The sequence below is a fragment of the Pseudorca crassidens genome, chromosome 15 (assembly GCF_039906515.1).
Source record: "Pseudorca crassidens isolate mPseCra1 chromosome 15, mPseCra1.hap1, whole genome shotgun sequence".
Taxonomy (NCBI): Eukaryota; Metazoa; Chordata; class Mammalia; order Artiodactyla; family Delphinidae; genus Pseudorca; species Pseudorca crassidens.
This window is the reverse complement of record NC_090310.1, coordinates 10,228,475-10,251,419: the sequence shown is the minus strand read 5'-3', so window position 1 is coordinate 10,251,419 and position 22,945 is coordinate 10,228,475. Positions and strand designations below refer to the sequence as shown.

At 52.5% G+C, this 22,945-nt stretch overlaps 2 protein-coding genes across 3 annotated transcripts in view; both read left to right on the top strand.

Annotated features, from left to right (window-relative positions):
• CASTOR2 (cytosolic arginine sensor for mTORC1 subunit 2) overlaps nucleotides 1–22,945 on the top strand; it is a 58,965-nt gene that overhangs the window by 5,179 nt on the left and 30,841 nt on the right. The gene's annotated exons all lie outside the window — the stretch shown is intronic.
• Nucleotides 14,134–15,077, top strand: LOC137206827 (small ribosomal subunit protein eS26-like). Its single transcript, XM_067705959.1, has one exon. The coding sequence runs from the start codon at nucleotides 14,196–14,198 to the stop codon at nucleotides 14,592–14,594; it is 399 nt and encodes a 132-aa protein (XP_067562060.1). The 5' UTR covers nucleotides 14,134–14,195; the 3' UTR covers nucleotides 14,595–15,077.

The following is a 22,945-nucleotide window of genomic DNA, read 5'->3' as shown; positions in this document are numbered from 1 at the left end:
TAATAGCTGACACTTATAAAGCATTTACTACATTCCAGGCACTGTTCCAAGCACCATATATCTGTTAGTTCATTTAATCCTCACAGCAGCCCTCTAAAGTTGGAGCTGGATTGTCCCCATTTTTCAGATGAGGAAACTGAGGACCTTGAGTGCCCAAGGACACACAGAAGTGGCAGAGCTGGAATTTGAACCCAGGAAGTGTGGTCGCAGAACCTGTCCTTAGACCACTCAGCCAGGTCTAAAATCACAGCGGTTTGGACACCCACTCCCCAGGGGCCACTAAGCAGAGGTGTCACTGAGAGTCCATGGCAATGAAGCGGGGGCAGGGGCAAGATCATTATCCTGAAATGCAAGTTCAGGTGACAGGAAGCTGCAGCACCGTCTTTTTTTGGCCTGTGAAATGCTTGTGTCCAGAAAGTCCATCTCATTTGATTGGCAAGAAAAAGCACCGAAGTGATATGCAGTAAGCACGTGCTCACAGCAACCCACACTGCCCACTCGGGCCAGACCCGCAGTCTGCAAGTCTCGGGTAGAGGCATTTACAGGAGAAAAGCTCAAAGTTGCAAAAAGTCCATTCAGAGTCCACTGTTTTCTTGAGTGCATGGGGCTGAAGCCACTGTTTGATTGCATTAGAGAAAGACAGGCTGGCAGGGGAGTTAAGGCCTGGGACCCGGCACCTGGGATGGAATCCCAGCACCCCTACATCCTGGTGGTGTGACCTTGGGCAAGATGCTTGACCTCTCTGTGTGCTCAGTTTCTAAAACAGGGATAGTGATCATGTCCACTGCTTAGGTTGTTGTGAGGACTTAGAGAGACACACCATGACCAGCACTTCAAATGGAGCCTGGTCCACTGTAAACTCCAGTAAGTATTAGCTGAGAGAGAAAATGCCCTTTAAGCTGGTCAGTGACAGTCTGCGGAGGCAGAGTTTGAAAAGCCCAGGGTTAGGGGATTTTTCTAAGGCTTCTCATGTGCATACAGTCACACTCTGGACGTGGAGATTCTGTCACTGCCCTCCAGGTACCTCACCAAGGACGCCAGGCCTTTAGGGCTCTGAAAGGGGCAGCCAAAATGCTGTAGCATCCCACAGCTGCAAGCAAGTAAGGCTTCCTAGAAGAGGTGGCACCGTGAGCTGAGTCTGGGTGGAATAGGGAGATGTCAGGCGGTAGAGGTGCTGGGGATGAAAGAAGACAGGCCAGGCAGGGAGCAGGATGGAGGAGGTGGGGAGAGCACAGGGTGAGCCCCAGAGCCAATTCCCACGCCCGCCTGGGGTATCCATGACCTGTTGCTGCCCCAGAGAAAGGGGCTGGCTCAGCCCCAGCTCCCAAGCACCAGGTATGGAAGGCACAGAGTTGTCCTTGGCCTGCCCCACACCCAACTGCTTAGCGAGGTCCGCCCCTCCTCACCCGAGCCCCCTGCTTCTGCCGGCGCCAGTCCTTCTCATCTCCCCCCTGAATTATCCAAACAGCTTTGCCACCAGTCCCGTCTGCCTCCAGGACAGTGCAAATGGTTAGCACAGCCAGAGCCCTCTGGGCAGGAGGAACCACAGGAGCAAAGGCCTGGAGGCTGGAAAGAGAAAGGTGTAGGCAGAGTGCAGGCTGGGACTTGTGGCCCGTGTGACCACAGCTTGGGGTTGGTGCAAATTGGTATGTTTTGTTCACGCAGAAACCCTGCAACGTGCACCTGCTACGTGCAGGGCCCAGTGGAAGACACAAAAGGAGCTTTGGTCCAGTGGGAAGAAAAGGTGTGTTCTCTGCCATAGGTAGAGGGTGAGAGGCCCAAAGACCCAGAAGGAGGGGACAGCTGGTACTGCGGGGGCTGAGTGGAGGCCCTGTGGCCTCACCAGAGGTGGTGCTGGGGTAGATGTCATGGTTCACTCTGAATCTCTGACTGTATCTCTGCCTTGCTCAAAACCGTTCTCAGGCTGCCCCCCGATCCTTATCTGGCATTGTGAATATTCTTTGGTCTGACTTCTGTCCTCTCTGGCTTTGCCCCATCTCTCCACCACACATGCCCTAGCTTTAGAGTAACTGTGGTAGTTTTTAAATACCCCAAATTCTTTGACACTGTTCCCTTCAAAAGCTGGACCTCCCTTGCCTTTAAGTGTGGGGTCTGGATTAGTGACTTTCTTCTAATGAGCAGAAGGGAATAGAAGCAATACTGCGAGGCTTCTGGGGCTAGGGCTTAAAAAGATAGCTTCTGCCTGGCACTGCTTTGCTCTGTCTCTCTCTTGCTCTGTGGGAAGCCGGCTGCCATGTTGTAAGGACACTCAAGCATCCCTGTGGAGAGGCCCACAGTGGAGTGGAACTGAGGCCTCCCACCAACAGCCAGCCTGTGAGTGAGTCACCTTGACAACAGATCCTCCTGCCCCAGGCAAGCCTTCCAATGCCTGCAGCCCCAGCTAGCACCTGGGCTGCAACCTCATAAGAAACCCTCAGCCAGAAGTGCCCAGGTGTGCCATGCCCACATTCCTAGCCCATAGGAGCTGTGAGGGATACACAAGTTTGTTGTTTCAAGCGACTAGGTTTTCAGGTAACTTGTTATGCAATGGATAACTGATACGGTGACTATGTAATTTATCATCCAAATGGGGACACTTCTGAGAATAACAGGGAGCACTAAAAATAATTACTCTGGACAACAGGGCAAACCAGAATGTGTGATCGCCCTAGCCAGCTTTCATCCAGCCAGAGAGCTCTTGAAGCCACCCTGGGGCTGGGTAAGTGGCTTTCTGGGATCACCTGTGCCTCAGGGTATAGGGTGGGAGAGCTAGTCCCCCTCTGTCCTCACGCCAGGTGCATGTCCAGGCCTCCTCAGGACCAGTGCTTCACTGCACTGACTTGTCTTCTGTTGCAAAGGACTGAGCTTGCGCTTCCTGGCAAATGTTTTTCTTATAACAGACCTCCGGTCTGAGGAACCAGCCCTGAATAAACCAGCCTACCCCACCGGTGCTGGAGCAGTCAGGTTCTGGTTGTCCAAGACCCAGTGTTGCACCTTGGCACAAGCAGACAGGCCTACCAGCATCACCCCCAGCTGCCAGTTCCCCCAAACCTTTAGCCACTCAGTTTGTGGTGAGTGTGTTAAATTACACCTTCTAAGGGGAAGCTCACCTCTGGATGCCTTACACTCTTCCTTGCCTTAATTGTAATATATTGGACACACTCGGACCTCTGAGATCTAGGCTTACAAGCTTGGGGTCTCATCTGCCCACCCATGTTCATGGCAGCATCATTCACAATAGCCAAAAGGTGGGAGCAACCCGAGTACCCATAGACAAATGCACGGATAAGCAAAATGTGGTCTGTACCTATAATGAAGTATCATCCAGTCTTAAAAAGGAAGGAAATTGTGACACATGCTACGACATGGATGAGCCTTGAGGACATTATGCTAAGTGAAATAAGCCAGCCACAGAAAGACAAATAGCGTTTGATTCCCCTTACATGAGGTACCTAGAGAAGTCAATTTCATAGAGACAGAAAGTCAAGTGGTGGTTGCCAGGGGCTGGCGAGGGGGGGTGAGTGGGGACTTGTTATTCAGTGAGTATAGAGTTTCAGTTTTGCAAGATGAAGAGTTCTGGAGATCAGTTACAAAACAATACGAATGCACTTACTACTGAACAGTAAACTTTAAAATGATCAAGATGATAAGTTTGATAGCATGTATGTTTTACGTAAATTTGGGGGACAAGAGAAAAAGGTAGGAGCCTGGCGAGTGTGCAGAACCAAAGGGCAGTGTGGTGGGTGAGTGGATGGCAGTGAGCCACGGCAGCGTGGGCAGCAGAGTCAGACCGAGGGAAAGAGCTGGCACCCAGTGAGACAGCGGCTTGGAGCACGTCATGCATTAACTCGCTTGATCCTCACAGTAACCCTTAGCACGTAGGTACAATTACTGGCCCCGTTTTGCAGATGGGGGAACTGAGACACGCACTTTGCTCAAGATCACAAAACCAACAAGTGAAGAGTAGGGTTTTTTTTTTTAATAACAGCTTTATTGAGAGATAACTCACATACCACACACTTCACCCTCTTCAAGTGTACAACTCAGTAGCCTCTTGTGTATTCAGAGCTGTGCAGCCGTCACCACGGTCTAATTCCAAAACTCGTCCATCGTCACCCAAAAGAAACCATAAGCAGACATTCCCTAGCCCCTGGCAGCACTCATCTACTTTCTGTCTCTAGGGATTTGCCTGTTCTGGACATTTCTTATCAATGGAATCATACAGTATGTGGTTCTGTGTGACTGGCTTCTTTCACGGAGCATCATGTTTTCAAGGTTCATCTGTGTTGTAGCCTGTGTGTCAATACGTCATTCCTTTTTATGATAGAATAGTATTCCATTGTATTGGATAGACCACATTTTGTTTATTCATCCATTGATGTATGTTTGGATTGTTTCCACATTTTTGTTATAAAGATCACTGCTGTGAACATCTGTGTACAAGTGTTGGTGTGAATGTGTGTTTTCATCTCTCTTGGGTAGATCCCTAGGGATGGAATTGCCGGGTCACGTGGTAACTCTGTGTTTAACATTTTGAGGATCTGCCAAGCTGTTTCCCACAGCGGCTGCACCATGTGACACACCTGAGGAGTAGGGATTTGAACCCAGGACCTCTGGCTGCAGAGTCCATGTTCGTAAACCACCACACTAGCTTAATATGGGCAGGAGCCTGGAGTCCCTTACCGGCTAGGTGACCACAGTCTGGGCTACTGAACCTCTGGGAGACTCGTTGTCTTTGTGGGCAAACAGGATTATGGGGAAGGGATAGCCCAGGTTAAGCACCCGGCCACAGCAGGCTTTGCCCATGGTCTTCCTGGTACAGCGCTCGCTGGAGCTTGGTGTCACCTAAGCAGACGCATCAGTGGAGGCAAGGAAGTGTGACATGTAGGTTCCTGTAGCTCTTGGGGTCCTTGGAGGGCCTGGGCAGCTGTCAGTGGAGAGGGGCCTCCCCAGCTGACCCAGCCTAGGCTGTGGCCACCTGATCTGAGCCTAGGCTGCCGGGAGGTATACAGTTCTGGCAGGAAGGGAGTGGGGGGCAGTCAAGTCAGGCCTCCCTCCTCCCGCACAGGCCTCGGACCCTGGGCAGTACCAGGTGCATACGTTCAAGGTAGGGTTAGTTTTCCCTCCAAGGTGGGCCTCCTGGACGCTCCCCTGGACTTTCCTCTCCACCCTCAGGACCTCTCCACCAGGCCCACCTTCCTTGAGCCCCTCCCCACCCCACAATTTACTCCCTTTCTTGAGCAGGAAAGGCAGTGGGTGGAAATTTGTTCTCAAAGTTCAATCTTTTTCCTTCAGAGTTCAAAAATCACTGAGGCAGTGACTGATAGGATGGATTTAGAACAAACAAAGCTTTTAGCCTCGGCGATCTTTCTTGAGAGCCTACTACGTGTCAGGCTGCAGTAGGGTTTTCCATCCTTTTCCCTCACCAGGCTCCATAGGAAGGAGGGCTCCCAGCCGACGGTGGAGTCAGCGGCTCGTAACTCACCCCAATTCACACAGCAGACACCTAGCAGACTGGGGCTCAGGCCTGTGCTAAGGCCCATTTCTCAGGGGGCGTACACACTTGTAAGAGTCAAGAAAACGTGTTTTTAATCCAACGTCCACCATTTACCAGCTCTGTGACCTTGGACAGCTTGTTGAGAGCCTCAAAGGAGGCTCAGTTTCCCCATCTTTCAAATAGGCACCATGCTATCGAGCTCTTTGGGTTCCACTGAAGATTAAGTGGGAAATTTTACATCAAGGGCTTAGGCGTCTGACCCACAGTGAGCTGATCATTCATATGAATTCGACGGATAGCTTTTGAGGACCGAAGTGCCCTGGGCTGGACTGCACCCCTTGGCGAAGGGCCTCTGTCCCCACGGTGCTGATGGTCTGTTCTGCTTTGAAATTGTTGGAAGGGCTGAGCTGGCGGTTGCAGGATGGAATGACTAATTCTGATTTTTATTTGACCAGGGGTGTTTTTTTTTTTAATTGAGTGAGCTGTGGGGACTGACAGACTGGCCCAGGGGGCCGGGGATGGGGAGGCTAAAAGCAGAAGAGGAGTCTGCAGGCATGTGGACCCGAGAACCTTTGTGGTTAGGCCGGCGGCCCACCGTAAGGGCAGCTTGTCAGAGCCGAGAGTGCTGGTGTCCTTTCAAAGGCATGAGCTCTCCGCTCCCAGCAAGGTCCTGGGAGCCCTTCTCAGATGGTGGCGATCGCGAGACCCCTCAGTGCCCACCTGTACTGCCGGCCTTGCTTGGGCACCAGCTGTGTTGTTAAAACGCCCCGTAAAAAATCAAACCATTGGAAGGTTGCCCTGAGTTAATGCCCCGAGGAGCACTTGTTCTCAGAAGCCAGGACCCCTGAGTCCTCCTGCAGAATGAAGGTTCTTGCATCACCCCCACCCCTACCTCGCACACACACCTCTGTCCCATGAAGGCAGGTGTCCTCCGCAGACTCATCCCTTCACCCACCAAGGGCAGGGACTGGCCAAGGGGGATCCCCGTGGGAGCAGTTAGGTGCCTGTGAGGTCTGGAAGCCTGTGCCTCCAGCCTCCGAGGGCTTGTCTGCCACCCCAGGGGGAATCAAGCCCATGGGGCAGTGGCTCGGGAAGGCAGAGGCTGCACCGTGGAGAGGGTTCATTCTTGCCTTCTGGGGTTTCCTTACACCTGGCGTGGATTCTTGGCCCTTGAGGCTTCCTTCATCTCCACTAGTTCCCAAGTGTGTCTCGATACCCATTCTGTGCCACATGCTGGCCCTTTGAGGGCTTGGACACCAACCCTGGACTCGTTGTGGACAGCACGGTGGGGAAGACGGCTCTCCAAGATCTTGATTACACTAATCTGGTGAGAGGAAAGTCCTCAAGGCTCGGGGGAGCTCGAGGTACAGGGGAGGAAGTACAGTTGAGTCCAGGTGGGTCGGGGAGTGCTTCCGGGAGAGGTGGCATTGAGCCAGGCTTGAAGCATTGAGGTAGAGAAGGGACTTCCAAGAAGGTGGCACAGCATGTGCAAAAGCACAGAGCCCTGGCCAGTGTGGCCCATGGTGAGCTGGAGCAGCGTGGGAGCTGGAGGGGATGGCCCCGTTATGAGGGGAGAGAGGGCTCTGTCCAGCCTCCTCGGTCAGGACCTTGTCACTGGTGTAATCCCAGGGCCGAAGAAGGCTCGTGGGAGAGGGGAGGGCAGGGCAGGTAAGGAAGAGGACAGCTGGGGGAAATGGCCCAGTGGAAAAGGAAATGAGAGAGAATGTGGTGTGGGAAACCTAGGCTAGCGAAACGCCACTTCTGGGTGTATACCCGAAAGGATTGGAAGCAGGGTCTCAAATATTTGTACACCCATGTTCACAGCAGCGTTATTCACAACAACAAAAACATGGAAGCAACCCAAGTATCCATTGACTGATGAACTGATAAGCAAAATGTGGTGTATGCGTACAGTAGAATACTGTTCAGCCTTAAAAAGGAAGGAAATTCTGACACCTGCTACAACACGGATGAACCTTGGGGACTGAGTGGTATAAGCCACTCACAAAGGATAAATACTGTACAAATTCATAGAGACAGAAAGTAGAATGGTGACGCACAGGGGCTGGTGATGGGGAGAATGGGGAGTTATCGTTTAATAGAGACAGAGTTTCAGTTTTACAAGACGAAAAGAGTTATGGGGATGGGTGGTGGTGACGGTTGCACAACAGTGTAAAGGTAGTTAATACCACTGAGCTGTATACCTTAAAGTCATTAAGATGGTAAGTTTTTTGTGTATTTAATATAATAAAATGCATGCTGAACAACAGACAACAAATCCAGGCTAGTGAGAATGAGAAGAAAGTTGAGAGGTGGAGGTGTTGCAGGGTGTTGTGGGGGTGTGGAGAGGATTGTCACTGACAGAGCGTGAGTCTTGATGGATCTGAGTTTGAACCCTCACTGTGCCGCCTGTGTTAGTCAGCTTGCGCTGCAATAACAAAATACCACAGCCTGGGTGGCTTAAACAACAGAAATTTATTTCTCAGTTTTGGAAGTTGGTAATCCAAGATTAGGACACCAGTAGATTCACTTCCTGATGAGGGCTCTCTTCTTGGCTTGCAGATGGCCGCCTTCTCCCTGTGCCCTCACATGGTCTTTTCTCGGTGCAGGTGCATGGACAGAGAAAGCAAGCGATATCTCTCTCTTCCTCTCTTAGGGCACTAGCCCCATCACGGGGCCCCATCCTCATGACCTTATCCAAACCTAATCACCTCCCAGAGTCCCCACCTCCAAATACCATCCCATCGGGGGTTAGGCCTTCAACGTATGAATTTGTGGCGGACACAGGCATTCAGTCCATATGCCCCATTTGGAGTCATTTCACTTCAGTAAGTCTCAGTTTTCATATCTGGAAAGTGCTGATGAGCCTCTGGAGTCCTGTTGGAGCCTCATGTGCTCTTGTGCATCCAATGCCTGGCCTCTAGGAGTTGCTCATCAGGCCTTGGCTGTCATCAGCTAGGCTTCCCTGAGCGTCTGCCATTCTCCATAACCCCTCGATGTCCCCAGGTGGTCTGGGGCTCTGGGAGATGCTCATTTCCCCCCTTGCAGGCTGTGCTTTGGGCCTCTCTGACTGGGTCTGGTGCTGGGGTCTCTAAGCAGGAGGGTGAGCACAGACCAGGTCTCAGGAAGGCTTAGGTGGGCTGTTTGTCTTCACGTTGAGGCTGGAGATCTTGGGATACCTTCCCCATTCTTTGTTTACCCATCCCTGAAGGACCTAGGCTTACTTGGGTAGTGGGGGCGGTGACCAAGCAGCTTCTAGCTGGAGAGAATGCAGAGTGCCAGGGTCTGCTTTAAGATGACAGGTCACCTGGCTTCTTAGGTGGGTCAGGGTCAGGCCCCCTCCCAAATAGAGGGTTGCAGGTGGGCAAGAGAGGTTGTACCCCAGCCTGGGGTAGGCAGGGAGCCCCATCATCCTCTGATCCTCCTCCATTCTTGTGGCATCAGGCTATGTCTGGGCTGTCGCCTGGGTCCTGGGCAGGAAGGAGGAGAGGATTGTGACTGCCAGGGTCACAGCACAAGTGAACAGCAGGGCTGGGGTTTGATCCCCGGGATAGTCTGGCCCCCAACGCCATGACCCTGGCCATGACACCCTCCTTCCTGCACCCTCTCAGTGCTCCCTGCTGGCACGCCACTCTTACCTGGCTCCCCTGCCTTGGCAGTCCACCTTGGCCCTATCGCCTCCTTGCCTCTGTTTTTTTTTTCCTTCGTTTTAAATGTTTGGATAGATAGCAAATTCACAATTTATTAGAATTCCAAAGTTACACAAAGGTGCCCAGTAAAAGCTTCCTCCCACCCTTGTTCTTCAGCCAACAATTCCCGCCCCCACGGACAAGGAGATCAGTGGGGATCTCAGTGATATTTCCTGTGTGTGCATGTGTATATATGTGTGTGTGTGTGTGTGTGTGTGTGTGTGTGTGTGCAAATACGCATATGTAGTATTTTCTCTCTCTCTCTCTCTTTTTTTTTTTTTTAACATAAATTGGTATTAAACCACACTCACTATTCCCATTCTGCACCGTGGTATTCTTCAGCTGAAGTTCGTCTTAGTGGTGATTCACATCCTTCATTTTAACTGTTGCACAGTTTCCCAAGGACCAGGTGACCATCATATCTTTAAACTTACTCCGCAGGTGGACCTTTGTTCCCAACCTTTTTTGTCAGTATTTACAATTAATGCCATAACGTGTAACTTGGGGCACAGGCCTTCTTTTTCATGCGTGAGAATATGCCTACAGGCAAATGCCTAGAAGCAGAACCCGGGGTCAGAGCACGTGTGTTGGAAAAGTCCTCACGTGGTGGCTGCGGAAAGGGGTTCCCACTGACATCCCTGTCCGGGGGTCCTGGGCCTGCTTCCCACCACCTCACCACCCAGCGTGTCATCAGATAGCCCGGTAGGTAAAGGACCCCTCTATGTCACCTTCCATTCTGGGGGTGCGTGTTTATGCACATACATGCCAGCCCTGAGGCATTTGCTTGTCTTCTTGTTTGGGGCCCTCTGTCACCGTTCATCTTATTTCCCCCAGCCAGCTCACAGGCCCCCAGTGGTCTGTGGCAGGTCTTAAGCCTTTCACCTCCAGAGCACCCAGCCTCTAGTCGGCCCACCATAGTTAAAGCCCTGATTTTATTTGCTCTCATATCAGGGTATTTGCCCATCTCTGTGGCCAGCTCCCCCGCTCTCCCCCTCCATGTGCAGGTGAAGACATCTGTCTGCAAGGCCCTGGGGCCCAGGTAGCCACACCTACATTCAAGCATCCCCAGTGTGCCCAGCCCTTGAAGCTGAGTCCACACCTCCAGGGGCTGCCCCCTCACAGGTCCAGAGCTCTCTCACCTCCACAAATGTTGGAAACTGGCCCAGGTCCCAGCACCCCCAGGCCTTTCCACCTTCCTGCCAGATTTAGCTGATGGAGAGGCTCCAGGCTCTGGGAGCAGCTGGGCCTGAGCAGTGCCCTCCCTGGGGCTTCACAGCTGTCCCAGAGGTAAAGTGTGCCAGACCCCATAAAGATACCCACCCGCCCCAGGGCGGTGGGTAGGCAGCTTCTGGCCCCTGTTGCCCTCAGAGAGCTCTGGAAGAGCCTTCTTGCCGCTGCCAAAGATGCAGCAAGAAACTCACCCCCTTCCTGTGCAGGTGGAGGATGCTATCATCACAGAGGCCCAGGCCTACCCGCTTACCAGTCACATGTAGCATGTTCTGCCCACTTAACTCACGGCCTTTGGTGGAGTGTTAGCCTTTCCAGTCCTCAGTTTCTTCATCTGCAAAATGGGGTGATAACACTGACTTGGCCAGCTCATCAGAAATTCCTTTTAACATCATTATGTTCTGATTACTTGAACGGCACTGTCTCCCTTTCTCTCCCTCCACGACTTTGGCAAATTGGATGTGGCCCTGGGATATAGGCCACAGCCAAGTGAGAATTTTAATAAAAGTGAAATATTTGGCCCAGAGCCCATGGAAGGCCCTTGGGGCCTGGCCCTTCTCACTGTGGGGCAGGGCCACTAGACTGTCATTGAGCTGCTCCAGGCAGCTCAGAGAGGTAATGACAGGTACAAACCCAGCAAAAGAAAACGCCGCATCCCCCAGGAGAGGTTGGGTAATAAGGAGCTGACAGTGGGTGCCTGTGTTGATTTTCGGCCCATCCTGACTCTGGGAAGTTGGTGTCACCATCAGCCAGGAGTACAGGACAACGCGACAGCTTGGGCCGGGGCTTCCTTTGCAGGCATGTCTCAGCCATAGCTGGACCCCCAGGCCAGGAGCACTTTGGAAGCAGCAGGGGCTGACGACCCCTGTCCAGGAAGTAAGCATAGCTCTGCTGCTGACTGAGCCTGCCCCAGCCTGGGACAGCTAGGGAGAGTAGACCGACCAGAGGGTTCTTTGCCCCAGGGCAGGTAGGTGCAGGGCTGGAGGCTGGCCACAAAGGGGTCCCTTCCAGCCCTCTCCTGCCCCAGCCTAAGGTCTGGGACGGCACCATTTGGGTGTAAGCGCTGCCCTCCCTGGTGGAGAATGTTAGCACACTGAATATCTAGTTCTCGGCCACTCTGGGCTGGACCCAGCCTGACATCTTTAGTTCAGCTCTTTTATTTCATGGATTTGGAACTGAGTCCATAAAGGAGAGGACTTGCCAAGGCACGTGGCGGTCACACTGATTCCCCCAGGTGCAGACAGGCCCTGGGGAGCTAGGCTGTGGCTCAGCTTAGAGCCCCTTCCCTTCAGCTTGGGAACCATTCTGTACCGTTTCTCATGGGCTTATGTTCATTGCAGCCCTTTTCCCATCATCTCTGGTCATTTGTCCAGTTGTTTCACGAGTCTCTTCTCAGTAGCCGGCAGTGTCTTTAAGGGTATTGTGGACTGAATGTTTGTGTCCCCCCAAAACTCATATGCTAAAGCCCTAACCCCTAGTGGGAATGTATTTGGAGATGGGCCTTTAGGAAGTAATTAAAAGAGGTCATAACGGTGGGGCCCTGATCCAATAGGATTAGTGTCCTTAGGAGAAGAGGCACCAGAGAGCTCGCTTGCTTTCTCCCCACGTGTGCACAGAAGGAAGGCCAGGCAAGGATGCAGCCTTCATCAAGCCAGGAGGGAGCCCTCTCCAGAAACGCTGCCAGTACTCCGTTCTACTTCCATCCTCCAGAACTGTGAGAAAATAAACTTCTGTTGCTTAAGGCCCCCAGTGCTTTGTTCTGGCAGCCCTGGCTGTTGTTGCCCTATGTGTCCCCCATGCCACCCTAGCCCTCCTGGACTGCTGAGATTGAGGACCAGTGGAAAGAGCCCCGACAAGACTGCCCCAAAGCCTCAGTGAGCCCATCTTGGTAACGGGAGGGTGAAGAGAGAGGCAGGTAGGTCAGGTACTCGTGGGCACAATAGCAATTTTCCTGCCCTTTCTCCCTGGCTCAAGGTTGAGCTCATTAAAAGAGCTAAGTGTCGGGAATTCCGTGGTGGTCCAGTGGTTAGGACTGTGCGCTATCACCAGGTTCGATCCCTGGTCTGGGAACTAAGATCCTGCAAGCCGTGCAGCGTAACCAAAAAAAAAAACCAAAAACAAACAAAAAAAAGAGCTAAATGTCAGTGCTAAACATTTTACCCCCTGAGCTAAGTGAACAACCGGGGGGCTTTTCCTGGGGGAAAGTAGTGGTAAACTCGAGACCCCGCCTCATGCCAGCAGCTAGTCCTTCACTCCTGAGGACCTCAGTGAGGTTCCGGACATCATGGAGACAGAGATGGCATCTGGACCTGGAATGGTCCCAGGGCCTGTGGCTTAGGGGGTTAACCGCAGCCCAATGACCTGGAGCTGCAGGCCCCGGAGGCGATGTGGACATTGTTTCAGGTGTTGGGGGGTTAACCGCAGCCGAATGACCTGGAGCTGCAGGCCCCGGAGGCGACGTGGACATTGTTTCAGGTGGAGGCTGCTTGCTCCTGAATGAGTGATGGGTAGAAAAGTTCTAGAACTGTACTGTCCAAGTCGGTAGCCTCTAGTTCACATTTAGTTAATATGAACTCTAGCTAAGTTCATATTAATTAAAATCAAGTAAGATTTTTTTAAGAATTCAATTCTTTAGCCACACTAGCCTCATTTCATAGCACTCAGTAGCCACACGTGGCTGGTGGCTAACCCAACTGGACAACGCAGGTGTAGACCATTTTCATCATTCCAGGAAGCTCTCCTGGATAGCACTGTTCTAGGTTTGTTTGGACTCAGTAGAGAGAATGCCAGGTTCATTTCAACGATGGCTGTCCTGACTTAGGGTTGGGCGGAGTGGGGTCGCACCTGGCTGTATGTACCACCCTTTGCAGGCAGATGCCGGGGGTACACCCCGTGGGCTCCTGGTCAGAGCAGTCGGGTACGCTGTAGTGGGATGTGGTTGAACCTAGGCTGGCCTGGCCAGCAGGAATTGGCTCCGTCTGGGGATCTCAGGGCTCCTTTCTGACATCCCAGCCGCCCCCACACTTAGCTCTGCTTCAGCTTTCTGCTCCAGCGCCACCACCTCCAGGGTGCCCTCCCTGAGCCCCAGACCCCCAGCACTCCCCCGCTTGCCCTTCTCTGCTTATCCCCTGCATCCACCCCGCTTATGTAAACACATCATCACGTCTGCATCCCCAGCTAGCGCAGCGCTGGGCCCGTGGAACTGCGGTGGACAGGGCAGCGGCTTGGCAAAGCTGGAGCCGCAGTCCTTCCGACGCAGGCCCTGTGTTCTGACTCTGGGGGTGACAAGGCGCCAGCCCGAAGCGCGGGGAGACGCAGGGCATGCCCAGGGTCACCCAGCTTGCTAGGAGTCGAGGCTGAACAGGCCCAGCTGGAGATGCTGAAGCCCAGTTGGAGCAGGGAGCAGCTGAGATGCCCAGGTCAGCATCCAGAGCGGGCAGGTGGTCACAGGCCATCTTCTGCTTCACCTGGTTTACACGTCGCTTAACCTACTCCTGACCCCACCTCAGAGGCAGCCCAGTGAGCTCTAAGGGGTCCCAGGGGCCGTTAGCTCGGGACCCTGCCACCTTACTCCAGGCACCGATCCCATGAGTGGTCACACACACAGACACCCCTTCATCCAGGAAATTGACTGCCCCTCAATCCCAAGACATTTGAGAACTTCAAGGAGACTAGGAAGGGAAAAATGGGGAATCTGTAGGCCAGACGTGTGTTCTTTGGCCCACGCGGTGTGTTTTTTGAAAAGTACACCAACATTTAGCTCTCTCCTCCTCGCTTCCAAGATGACCAAGAAAAGAAGGAATAATGGTCGTGCCCAAAAGGGCCGCGGCCTCGTGCAGCCTGTTCGCTGCACCAGCTGTGCCCGACGCATGCCCGAGGATGAGGCCATTAAGAAGTTCGTCATTCGGAACATCATAGAGGCCGCAGCTGTCAGGGACATTGCCGAAGCGAGGGTTTTCTGTGCCTGTGTGCTTCCCAAGCTGTGTGTGAACCTGCATTACTGCGTGAGTTGTGCCGTTCACTGCACGGTAGTCAAGAGTCATTCTCGGGAAGCCCGGAAGGACCGAACACCTCCACCCCGATTTCGGCCTGCGGGTGCTGCCCCACAGCCTCCGCCAAAGCCCATGGAAGGAGCTAAGTCCTTAAAGACTGAAGCATACTGTCCCCTGGAAAGAAAATAAAGTGGAAATTATACTTATAAAAAAAAATAGGGACTTCCCTCGTGGCGCAGTGGTTAAGAATCCGCCTGCCAATGCAGGGGACACGGTTCAAGCCCTGGTCCGGGAAGATCCCACATGCTGCGGAGCAGCTAAGCCCGTGCGCCACAACTACTGAGCCTGTGCTCTAGAGCCCGTGAGCCACAGCTACTGAGCCCACGTGGCACAACTACTGAAGCCCGCGTGCCTAGAGCCTGTGCTCCACAACAAGAGAAGCCACCGCAGTGAGAAGCCTGCGCACCGCAACGAAGAGTAGCTCCCGCTCACTGCAAGTAGAGAAAGCCTGCGCGCAGCAACGAAGACCTGATGCAGCCCAAAATACATTAAAAAAGTACACCAACATTTAAATATTGAGAGAGATCACCAAAATCTGGATTTCCAGCTTTTCTGGAAAAATTGGAAGATCTTGCAACCCAGGGCCCACGTTTAACAGTACATCGGAGCTGAGTGGCAGCTGCCCCTCTTTGGTAGGAAAGGAGCCGCCGCACCCGCCCCCAGGCAGCCTCAGTCCCTTCCATACCCTGGTGTCCCCCACCGCCCCACCTCCACTGAGACCAGGTACCAGGCCCATTTGTCATCGTGCTGTTACTGGCCTGTTTCTTGGGTGCAGAAAAATATGTCTCTGCTATTCTTCCCCAAAAGTGCTAGGAAGAAAAAGAGGCTGAGAGGGCCATGGGCTTCTTGGTACAAGTGAAGAATGTTCCTGGGTATGGAATATGCAAAGCGTGTCTGACCCCTGGTTCTCTTCACCTGAGTATCTTGCACACCTTTGAGCTGTAACCCCCTGTTAAGGCATTTCCAAGCTCTTCCTTGATGTCCTCCTCCCATCCTCCGTCCACCCCCTTTGGTTTCTTGTCCCTGAAACCCCTGCAGAAACACATGTGCGTCTGTGTCCGACTCCCTATCTTGGGGGGCTTGGCTGACACTGCTGACTTGGTAAAGTTGGTAGCAGCTGAGCAGACCTCCTCTTGGGGCTCCTGACCGTCCTCCCAGGCTCCCAGCTGGAGGGACACAGGGGCCAGGGGTCTGATATGGCCAGGCTCACGGGCTTCGGTTTCTGGGTCCTGCATCCCCTGGGCGGCCCCCCGGTGGTCCACGGTGAATGGAGTATGAAGCCAGCTCCCTCCACCTAAGAGAAGATGGGACTCAAGCAGATACAGAGAGGCAGGTACAGATAGAACAGCGAGATTGCCAGTGAGATGTGGGAACTGCTCTCCATGCAGCCAAAGTGAGCTGCTTAAGACACAGACCCTCAAACATTTCAAAGCCTTCTTTTTCCTTTTTTTTTTAATGGACCTCAGGTGCACAGAATGCAATTACTCATGATCCTTGTTCTGTGACATACTTATCGATCCTAGCTTTCAAGTTACGTTTGTTTATTGTTTGAATAAGAATACCCCCCACTGCGACCATGACATGATGGTAACTGCTGTCCACCCACACTTATCTTTCCCTTGACTTTTACAAACAGTTTTGTCCTGTGTATACACCTGACAAGGGTATCTGACTGTATTTTCTGGGGCTTGCCTTTTTCCACTCAACGATGTATTACAAAGTATAGATGATATTCCATGTTTCCCTGGCTGTACACAATTGGACCACAGCGCCGTAGAATATTTCTCTTCCGCGAGTTAGGGGTCTTCCCTTCTGGGGTCCGCTGCGTATGCTGCTTCCCCAGCCTGGATCTCATCCTCTCTGAGCCCTTCCCAGACACCCCATCCAAAGGAAACCCTCACAGCTGCTCTGTTTTTAAAAATAAAAAAACCTCCTTGGGGACTTCCCCGGCAGTCCAGTGGTTAAGACTCAGAGCTTCCAATGCAGGGGGCGCAGGTTCGATCCCTGTTTGGGGAACTAAGATCCCACATGCCTCGGGGTGCGGCCAAAAAGTTAAAAAAATTTTTTTTTTCTTTTTAAATAAATAAATAAAACGCTTCCTTGTTCCACAGCCCTTCCCGCAGTCAAGCTATGGTAACGCTTTGTGTGCTTGTTTTTTGCCTGGCCCCATGTCAGCGGGGTCCTTCCCCATCTCAGCAGATGCTTGACTGCCAGTGCTCTAGGACCCACCCCGTGGAGAGGGTGGGACTCAGGCGCGCTTGGGTGGGAGTTCTTGGGGGCAAACCTGAGCTACTTTTGTGGACTTACGGGAATTTGGGGCAGAGGAAGCCAGCCAGGAAATCTTTTTTTTTTTTAATAGGATGTTTATAGCAGCTTTATTCATAATAGGCAAAAACTGGAAACAACCAAATATCAACAAGAGAAGGGATAAGTTAAACTATATTATAATACATCATAAATATATATAAACGTACACATATATTCAGCAATAAAAGTGGCTACAAAATGACGTAAAGTAAAACAGATGCATCTCAAAAACAATACACTGAACAGAAGAGGCCAGACGCAAGATAGTACACACCGTATGACCTCACGGCTGTGAGGCACACAAGCCGGCAAATGATCTGTGATGATAGAAACTGGCACAGGGGTTGCCTCTGGCTGGTCTTAGGGACCCACAGGCAAGGGACAGAAGGCTTTCTGCAGTGATGGGAATGTTCAATATCTTTTTTTTTAATTGGAGTATAGTTGATTTACAATGTCGTGTTAGTTTCAGGTGTACAGCAAAGTGAATCAGTTATACATATATCCACTCTTTTTTTTTTTAGATTCTTTTCCCATATAGGCCATTACAGAGTATTGAGTAGCGTTTCCTGTACTATACCGTAGGCCCTTATTATCTATTTTATATATAGTAGGGTGTATGTCATTCCCAGTGTCCCAGTTTTTCCCTCTTGATTGGGGTGGTGGCTAAATGGGAGTATACAATTGTCAGAATTTGTCTGACGGTACACCTAACATCTGCACATTTCATTATGGTAAATTATGCCATAGTTCAGAGAAAGGCTTTGAGTAAAAAAAAAAAAAAAAAAATCACCTGTACGAAACTGTGCTCCAAGCCCAGGTTGACCTCATTAGAAACATTTGTCGCCTAAAGCGATGAGTGCCATTGAGGAGCTGCTCGGCCCTGGCCCAGTGAGGGGGGGTGTCGCCAAGGGGACTTTTTTTTTTTTGGCAACACCACGTGGCATGCGGGATCTTAGTTCCCTGATCAGGGATCGAACCTGTGCCCCCTGCAGTGGAAGCGTGGAGTCTTAACCACTGGACCTCCAGGGAAGTCCCAAAAGGGATGTCTTAGAGTCCTTTTCCCCATCCATCTTCAGGTCACCCCCTCACTGCCTCTGCCCCCTCAAACCTTTGTTCTGAGGACCCTAGAGGTACACCCTGGCATGTGAGCCATGTAGAAAGGCAAGAACTTGAACATTTGGCCTCCACCCAGCCTGCCCTCTGGGATTTTTCTTCTCTGGTAGTGAGGTAGCAGCCACGTGGGGCGTGCACAGATCTTATGCGTGTGGCTCTGTGAATTCCCACAGACTGACCACACCTGGGGAACCAGCTCCCAGGAAAAACCCACAGAGAACGTTCCCAGGATCCTGGAAGTCTCCCCACTACCCCCTTCTGGTCACCACTCCCCTCTCCTGCCCTGTCACCTGACTTCTGTCGCCTCTGTGTGATTCTGCCCATTTTCGAAGCATTGTTGGTGCCCAAACTGGGACAGTCCAGGCAAACCAACAGGTCGTTCCCGTCCATCACCTCCCTGCTGGCATTGCGGTGAACGGGTACTATTGGAACCAGCTTAAACCCCCGGCCCTGGGTCCTGACATTCGGGGAGCAGTGGTGCTTCTGGTTTAGGGAGCAGTGTGCTCCACGGGGTGTAACAGGTGTTCTCAGTCTTGTCTCGGAGAGCCCAGGAGTGCCAGGCCCACAGCGGCCTGGGGGGGTCTGCAGGCATAAAGATAGCAGAGCGGGTATGAGGCAGCCCCAGGAGCAGCAAGCAGGGGCTCCTTAAAGGGACACTGCCTTGCAGCTAGGCCCCCGCCCAGGGTGGTCCCCCCCAGCACTTGGTGGCTGATGTGCCACGCTCAAGCCCCTGGTTAGGCAGCTTGCCAGCGACCTCTCCCGGCCAGGAAGGCCCAGGCATCCGGCAAGGGAGGCTGGCCCCCGGCCACTCTGGTTTTCCAGCTTCAGCTGTGCGCCCACCCTCAGCAGGCCCCCTCGGTACTTTTCCGGGTTCACCAGGTGAGTGCAATGTGTGGCCAAGGTTGAGAAGCAGTGCGCTCAGCAAACAGCTGGGGTTTATGCAGCGTTTTAGCCCGTAAGCCCTGTTCTCACTGTGCGAAGGGGTGATGATCCTACTGGGCTCCTTTCCTGCCATGTTCCCAGCTGGAGCAAACATCCCTGCGTCTCTGAAGGGCAGAATTAAGACTAGCTGGGTATCGGTTATTAAAGAGGCCACCTTGATAGAGCTTTCTAGAAATAAGCTACCCCAGGATGGAACGAATTGCTGCGCAGAGGAGTGAGCTCCCCCTCCCCAGAGGTATGCAAATGGAGGCTCGGTCTCCGGGATCCCCTTACCGAAGGAGGCAGCACACAGTGGCCTTCCCAGCCTGATTCTGTACCTGTGCTCCATCTTCCTGTCTGAGAGATTCCAGGAAGATCCCTCCCCCCCGCCCATTGCAGTTTTAATGGGGAACTTGTGGTAAATGATTCCACCAATTAAACCAACCCTCGCAAATCTCTTCCCTCTGCTAATTTATCTGGTTTGTAAATCTGAAATCTCAGCGTGGATCTGCTGGACGAGTTTACCTGGAAATGGCCCTCCTCCTCTCCCCCCTCTGTCTCCCCCTCCCCCTCCCGGCTTAAGGTCCACAGGGCTCTGAGCGGCCCGGGCTCCTTGCCCAGGATGCCCAGGAGAGGCCCCTGTGAGGGCCTCGCTCTGCTGGGTTCGGAATCCGAGAGTAAACAGATCGAGTGTCAGCCAGGCTGCCCATAACAGGCAGCCACAGCCATTGAAAATGAGAACTGTTCTCTGAGATGACTCAGCCTTCGGCCCCAGGGTCAGGGCAGCCCCAGGCCCTGGCTCTGCCCTGGTGGTCGGCTGTCAACCACGCCCAAGGGGAACAGCAGTGGGTTTTGAGAGTCGACTGGTGTGTGATTCCGTTTTGTCCCATCAGGATGAGGGCACGCGCAGCAGCCTTGGTTGTCTGGCGGGTCACTGTCTTCAGTTTCCTTATCTGTGAAATGGGCATCCACACTTCCTGTCTTAGTGGGCAGATGTGAGACATGAGTCTGAGACCAGTCCAGCCGGCATAGGCAGAGAAGTGCGAGTCTGAGGCTTGAGGAGAAAGCCTGGGCTACAGGGGCTGGGACCCTGGGAGGGAGAGAATTGGCAGAGAGGGTGTAATGAGAGAAGAGCACTGGGGAGGCTTGGAAGAGAAGACACTGCAGGAAGCAAAAGGAGAGTGTCGATACTGGAAGACCCTGCTGTGGTCGGTATAAGTGTCCAGGCTGAAGCCTTGGCCCACCATGTAAGGTCCAGCCGAAAGGTCCAAGGACAGGAGGGTGTGAGGGAAGAGGCCATCAGCTTTGGCTGGTGGAGGTCACTGGTGAGCTGAGGAGGATCCATTGGAGGGTTGAGTCAGGCCAGCGGCAGTGGCTGGAGGACTGGTGGTGGCGGAGGGAAGAAGGTGACGGGCACGAGGGAGCCTTTTTTTAGGACGGAGGAAACTTGAGCCTGTTTGTCACCAAGACAAGGAAGCCAAGTATGAGATTCCTGAGGGAGAGGCGCCGGTGGGAACAGAGGCTTAAAGATAGGTTGCCACAGTGGTACCGTTTTTCTGAGGCCAGAGAAAGGGGATGAGATGGATGGAAAGGCAGAGATGTTTTGAGAGGGCGGCCTAAGTCTTAGGAACTTGGAAATGCAGGTTGGAGTGCAGAGCGTGGGCATGGGGAGACGAGGGAGACGGAGGGTTGAGCTGCTCCCGAGAGGGGTGGAGGGACAAGATCCAGGCCCTGGGGGATTTCCAAGCTGGAGGTCGGTGCTGATGGGGGGCCATCTAAGGATGGGGTCGGCCAAGGGGCCCACCCAGGACACCCTGCCCCCGAGCCAGCAGCAGACGGTACAGAATTGGAGGGGCCACAGGAGGTGAGAGAGGCGCAGAGTGACCTGGGAGCTGAGGCATCTCAGAGTTGCCAGGCAACAGGATGGCAGCTCCATCCAGGCAGTACCTCAGTGTGGGTCCAAAGTCTTATAATGGCGAATCTTCTAGGGACCGTTGGTTCCCAATTAATAGTGTCAGGAGCTTGGTGGGGCGGGGCTGGGGGGGACGAGGACCACAGATTGCTTTAGGGTCGGGTCTTTTGATTATTGTTTTCAGCCTGCTGACCGAACATCCTTGGAGGGAGGGAGGGAGGGAGGGAGGGAGGGAGGGTGTGTGTGTGTGTGTGTGTGTGTGTGTGTGTGTCTGTGTGTCTGTGTGTGTGTGTCTGTGTGTGTGTCTGTGTGTGTCTCCTCAGCTGCAGTATGAGGAACAGGGGAGGTTGAATAAGCTTCCAGTTCCAGAGAAAACCAGGGGAACATGAGGGCCATTATCCGAACTGAAAGGAAAGAAAGAAACCAGTGCTGTTGGATCAGCCGTTCGTGCTTTTATCTACAGAGGGATGCCGACCTCGAACCCTGGCCCCGTGATCGGTGGGGTTATCCCCCTGTTTATGAGAGAGGACACAGGCTCAGGGGCTGCGTAAATGTCTAAGGCCACCAGGGCTTACCAAAGGGGAAAGGTGAGGGGGAGGGATAAATTAGGAGTGTGCAATTAACATATACACACTTATATATATAAAACCAACAAGGATCTGCTGTACAGCGCAGAGAACTATACTCAATATCTTGTAATAACCTATAATGGAAGAGAATGTAAAAAAAAAGAATATATACATATATAGATGTATAATTGAATCCCTTTGTTGTACACCTGAAACTAACACAACGTTGTAAATCAACTATACTCCAATATAAAATTTAAATCATTTTTAAGTTTTTAAACGAAAAAAATAAGACCATCGGGGCTGGTGCTGTAACGGAGACCCAGAGCATTAGCCCTTTACACACAGCACCATTAGACTATTAAATAGAGACTGGACTGTGGGGACCAAGTTGGGGATCGAATATACATCTCTTGAGCCCAAGTGAGCCCCCAAATCACTGACCAGCCAAGACCAGATAGAATGACCCAAATGGGAGTGAGTTGTCGCCCTGGGACCAGTCCTGTCCGTTCATCTAGGACTCTAGGCTGACTCTGGCTCCTGGACCCTTCTCAGGCCACCTCCTCTGGGTAGCCCTTGAACTGCAGCGTTTCCTGCACCTTTTTACAGCCTAGCAGCCTACCCTGCCTCCTGTTCTGAGGCTGTGTCCCTTCTGCCAGACCCCAGTCCCAATCACCTGCAGCCCCTCATCCTTGCACCGGTGACCTCAGCTCAGGTTCGTAACCCTCACCCATCGTGTGTCTTTGCACGGCTCACCTTTATGCATTTAACTAACTAGCTAATGTCAGTAGTGTAATCAGCACATGCAAAGCCAGAGCAAAAGTAGGATGGAGACGATACCCTCCATGTAACCAGAGGTCTTCCCCGCCCGTCCCCAAACCCCAGGTAATGTGTTCTATTCCCTGGCTCCCTTTCTATGTAGTAACATTGCAACTCCGTGGAGTCTTAAAGGTGTTGGGTTTTGTTGTCGTTGTTGTTGTTGTTTCGTCATAGCTGCTTTTAACTGTAAAAAGAATACCATGCTGGACATAACAGTTGGGGACTTATTTTTCCATCTGCTGTTATATTGCTGAGACTCATTCGGAGTTTTGCAAGTCCCTGTAGAGTGTTCATTTTGACTGTTGGGTAATATTCTTCTGTCATCATTTTCCTCCTCATCCAGTGATGGGAATCTGGGTTGCAGCCAGGTGTTTGTTACCAAGGACGGGCTGTTACCAATTCTCTCGTCTGTGTCTCCGGTTACCCATGTTTAAGACAGTGGATAGCTTCCAGGGGAAGCGCTGAGTCATAGGGAATATACCACAGGCCACACCTGCGCCCGGGCTGCCCCCCACCTTAGAGACCACACAGCACAGTGGTCCCAAGGTCATAACTGCCTTAACCTAACTGAGCGTCAGTGTTCCCGTCTATGAAACGGCAATCATTAATTACACTCCATGTTCATTCAGTTAACACAGATGACGCACAGACCCTCTTTCCTGTTCAAGGCATGGGGGATCTGGATGAGATAGACTCAGCTGTCTCCCAGGAGCAGGTATCTCACCAGCAGAGATAGACCAGGAAGGGAAGCATCTCAGCACCTCAGTGGATGTGATCATTCGCTGGGGAGGTGATGGGCAGGTGAGGGTGAGCGTGCGCTGGGACAGGGGGCTTTGGCC

What these genes read in the sequence shown, in the direction of transcription:
- LOC137206827 (XM_067705959.1), top strand. Translation starts at nt 14,196, where the DNA reads ATGACCAAGAAAAGAAGGAATAATGGTCGTGCCCAAAAGGGCCGCGGC.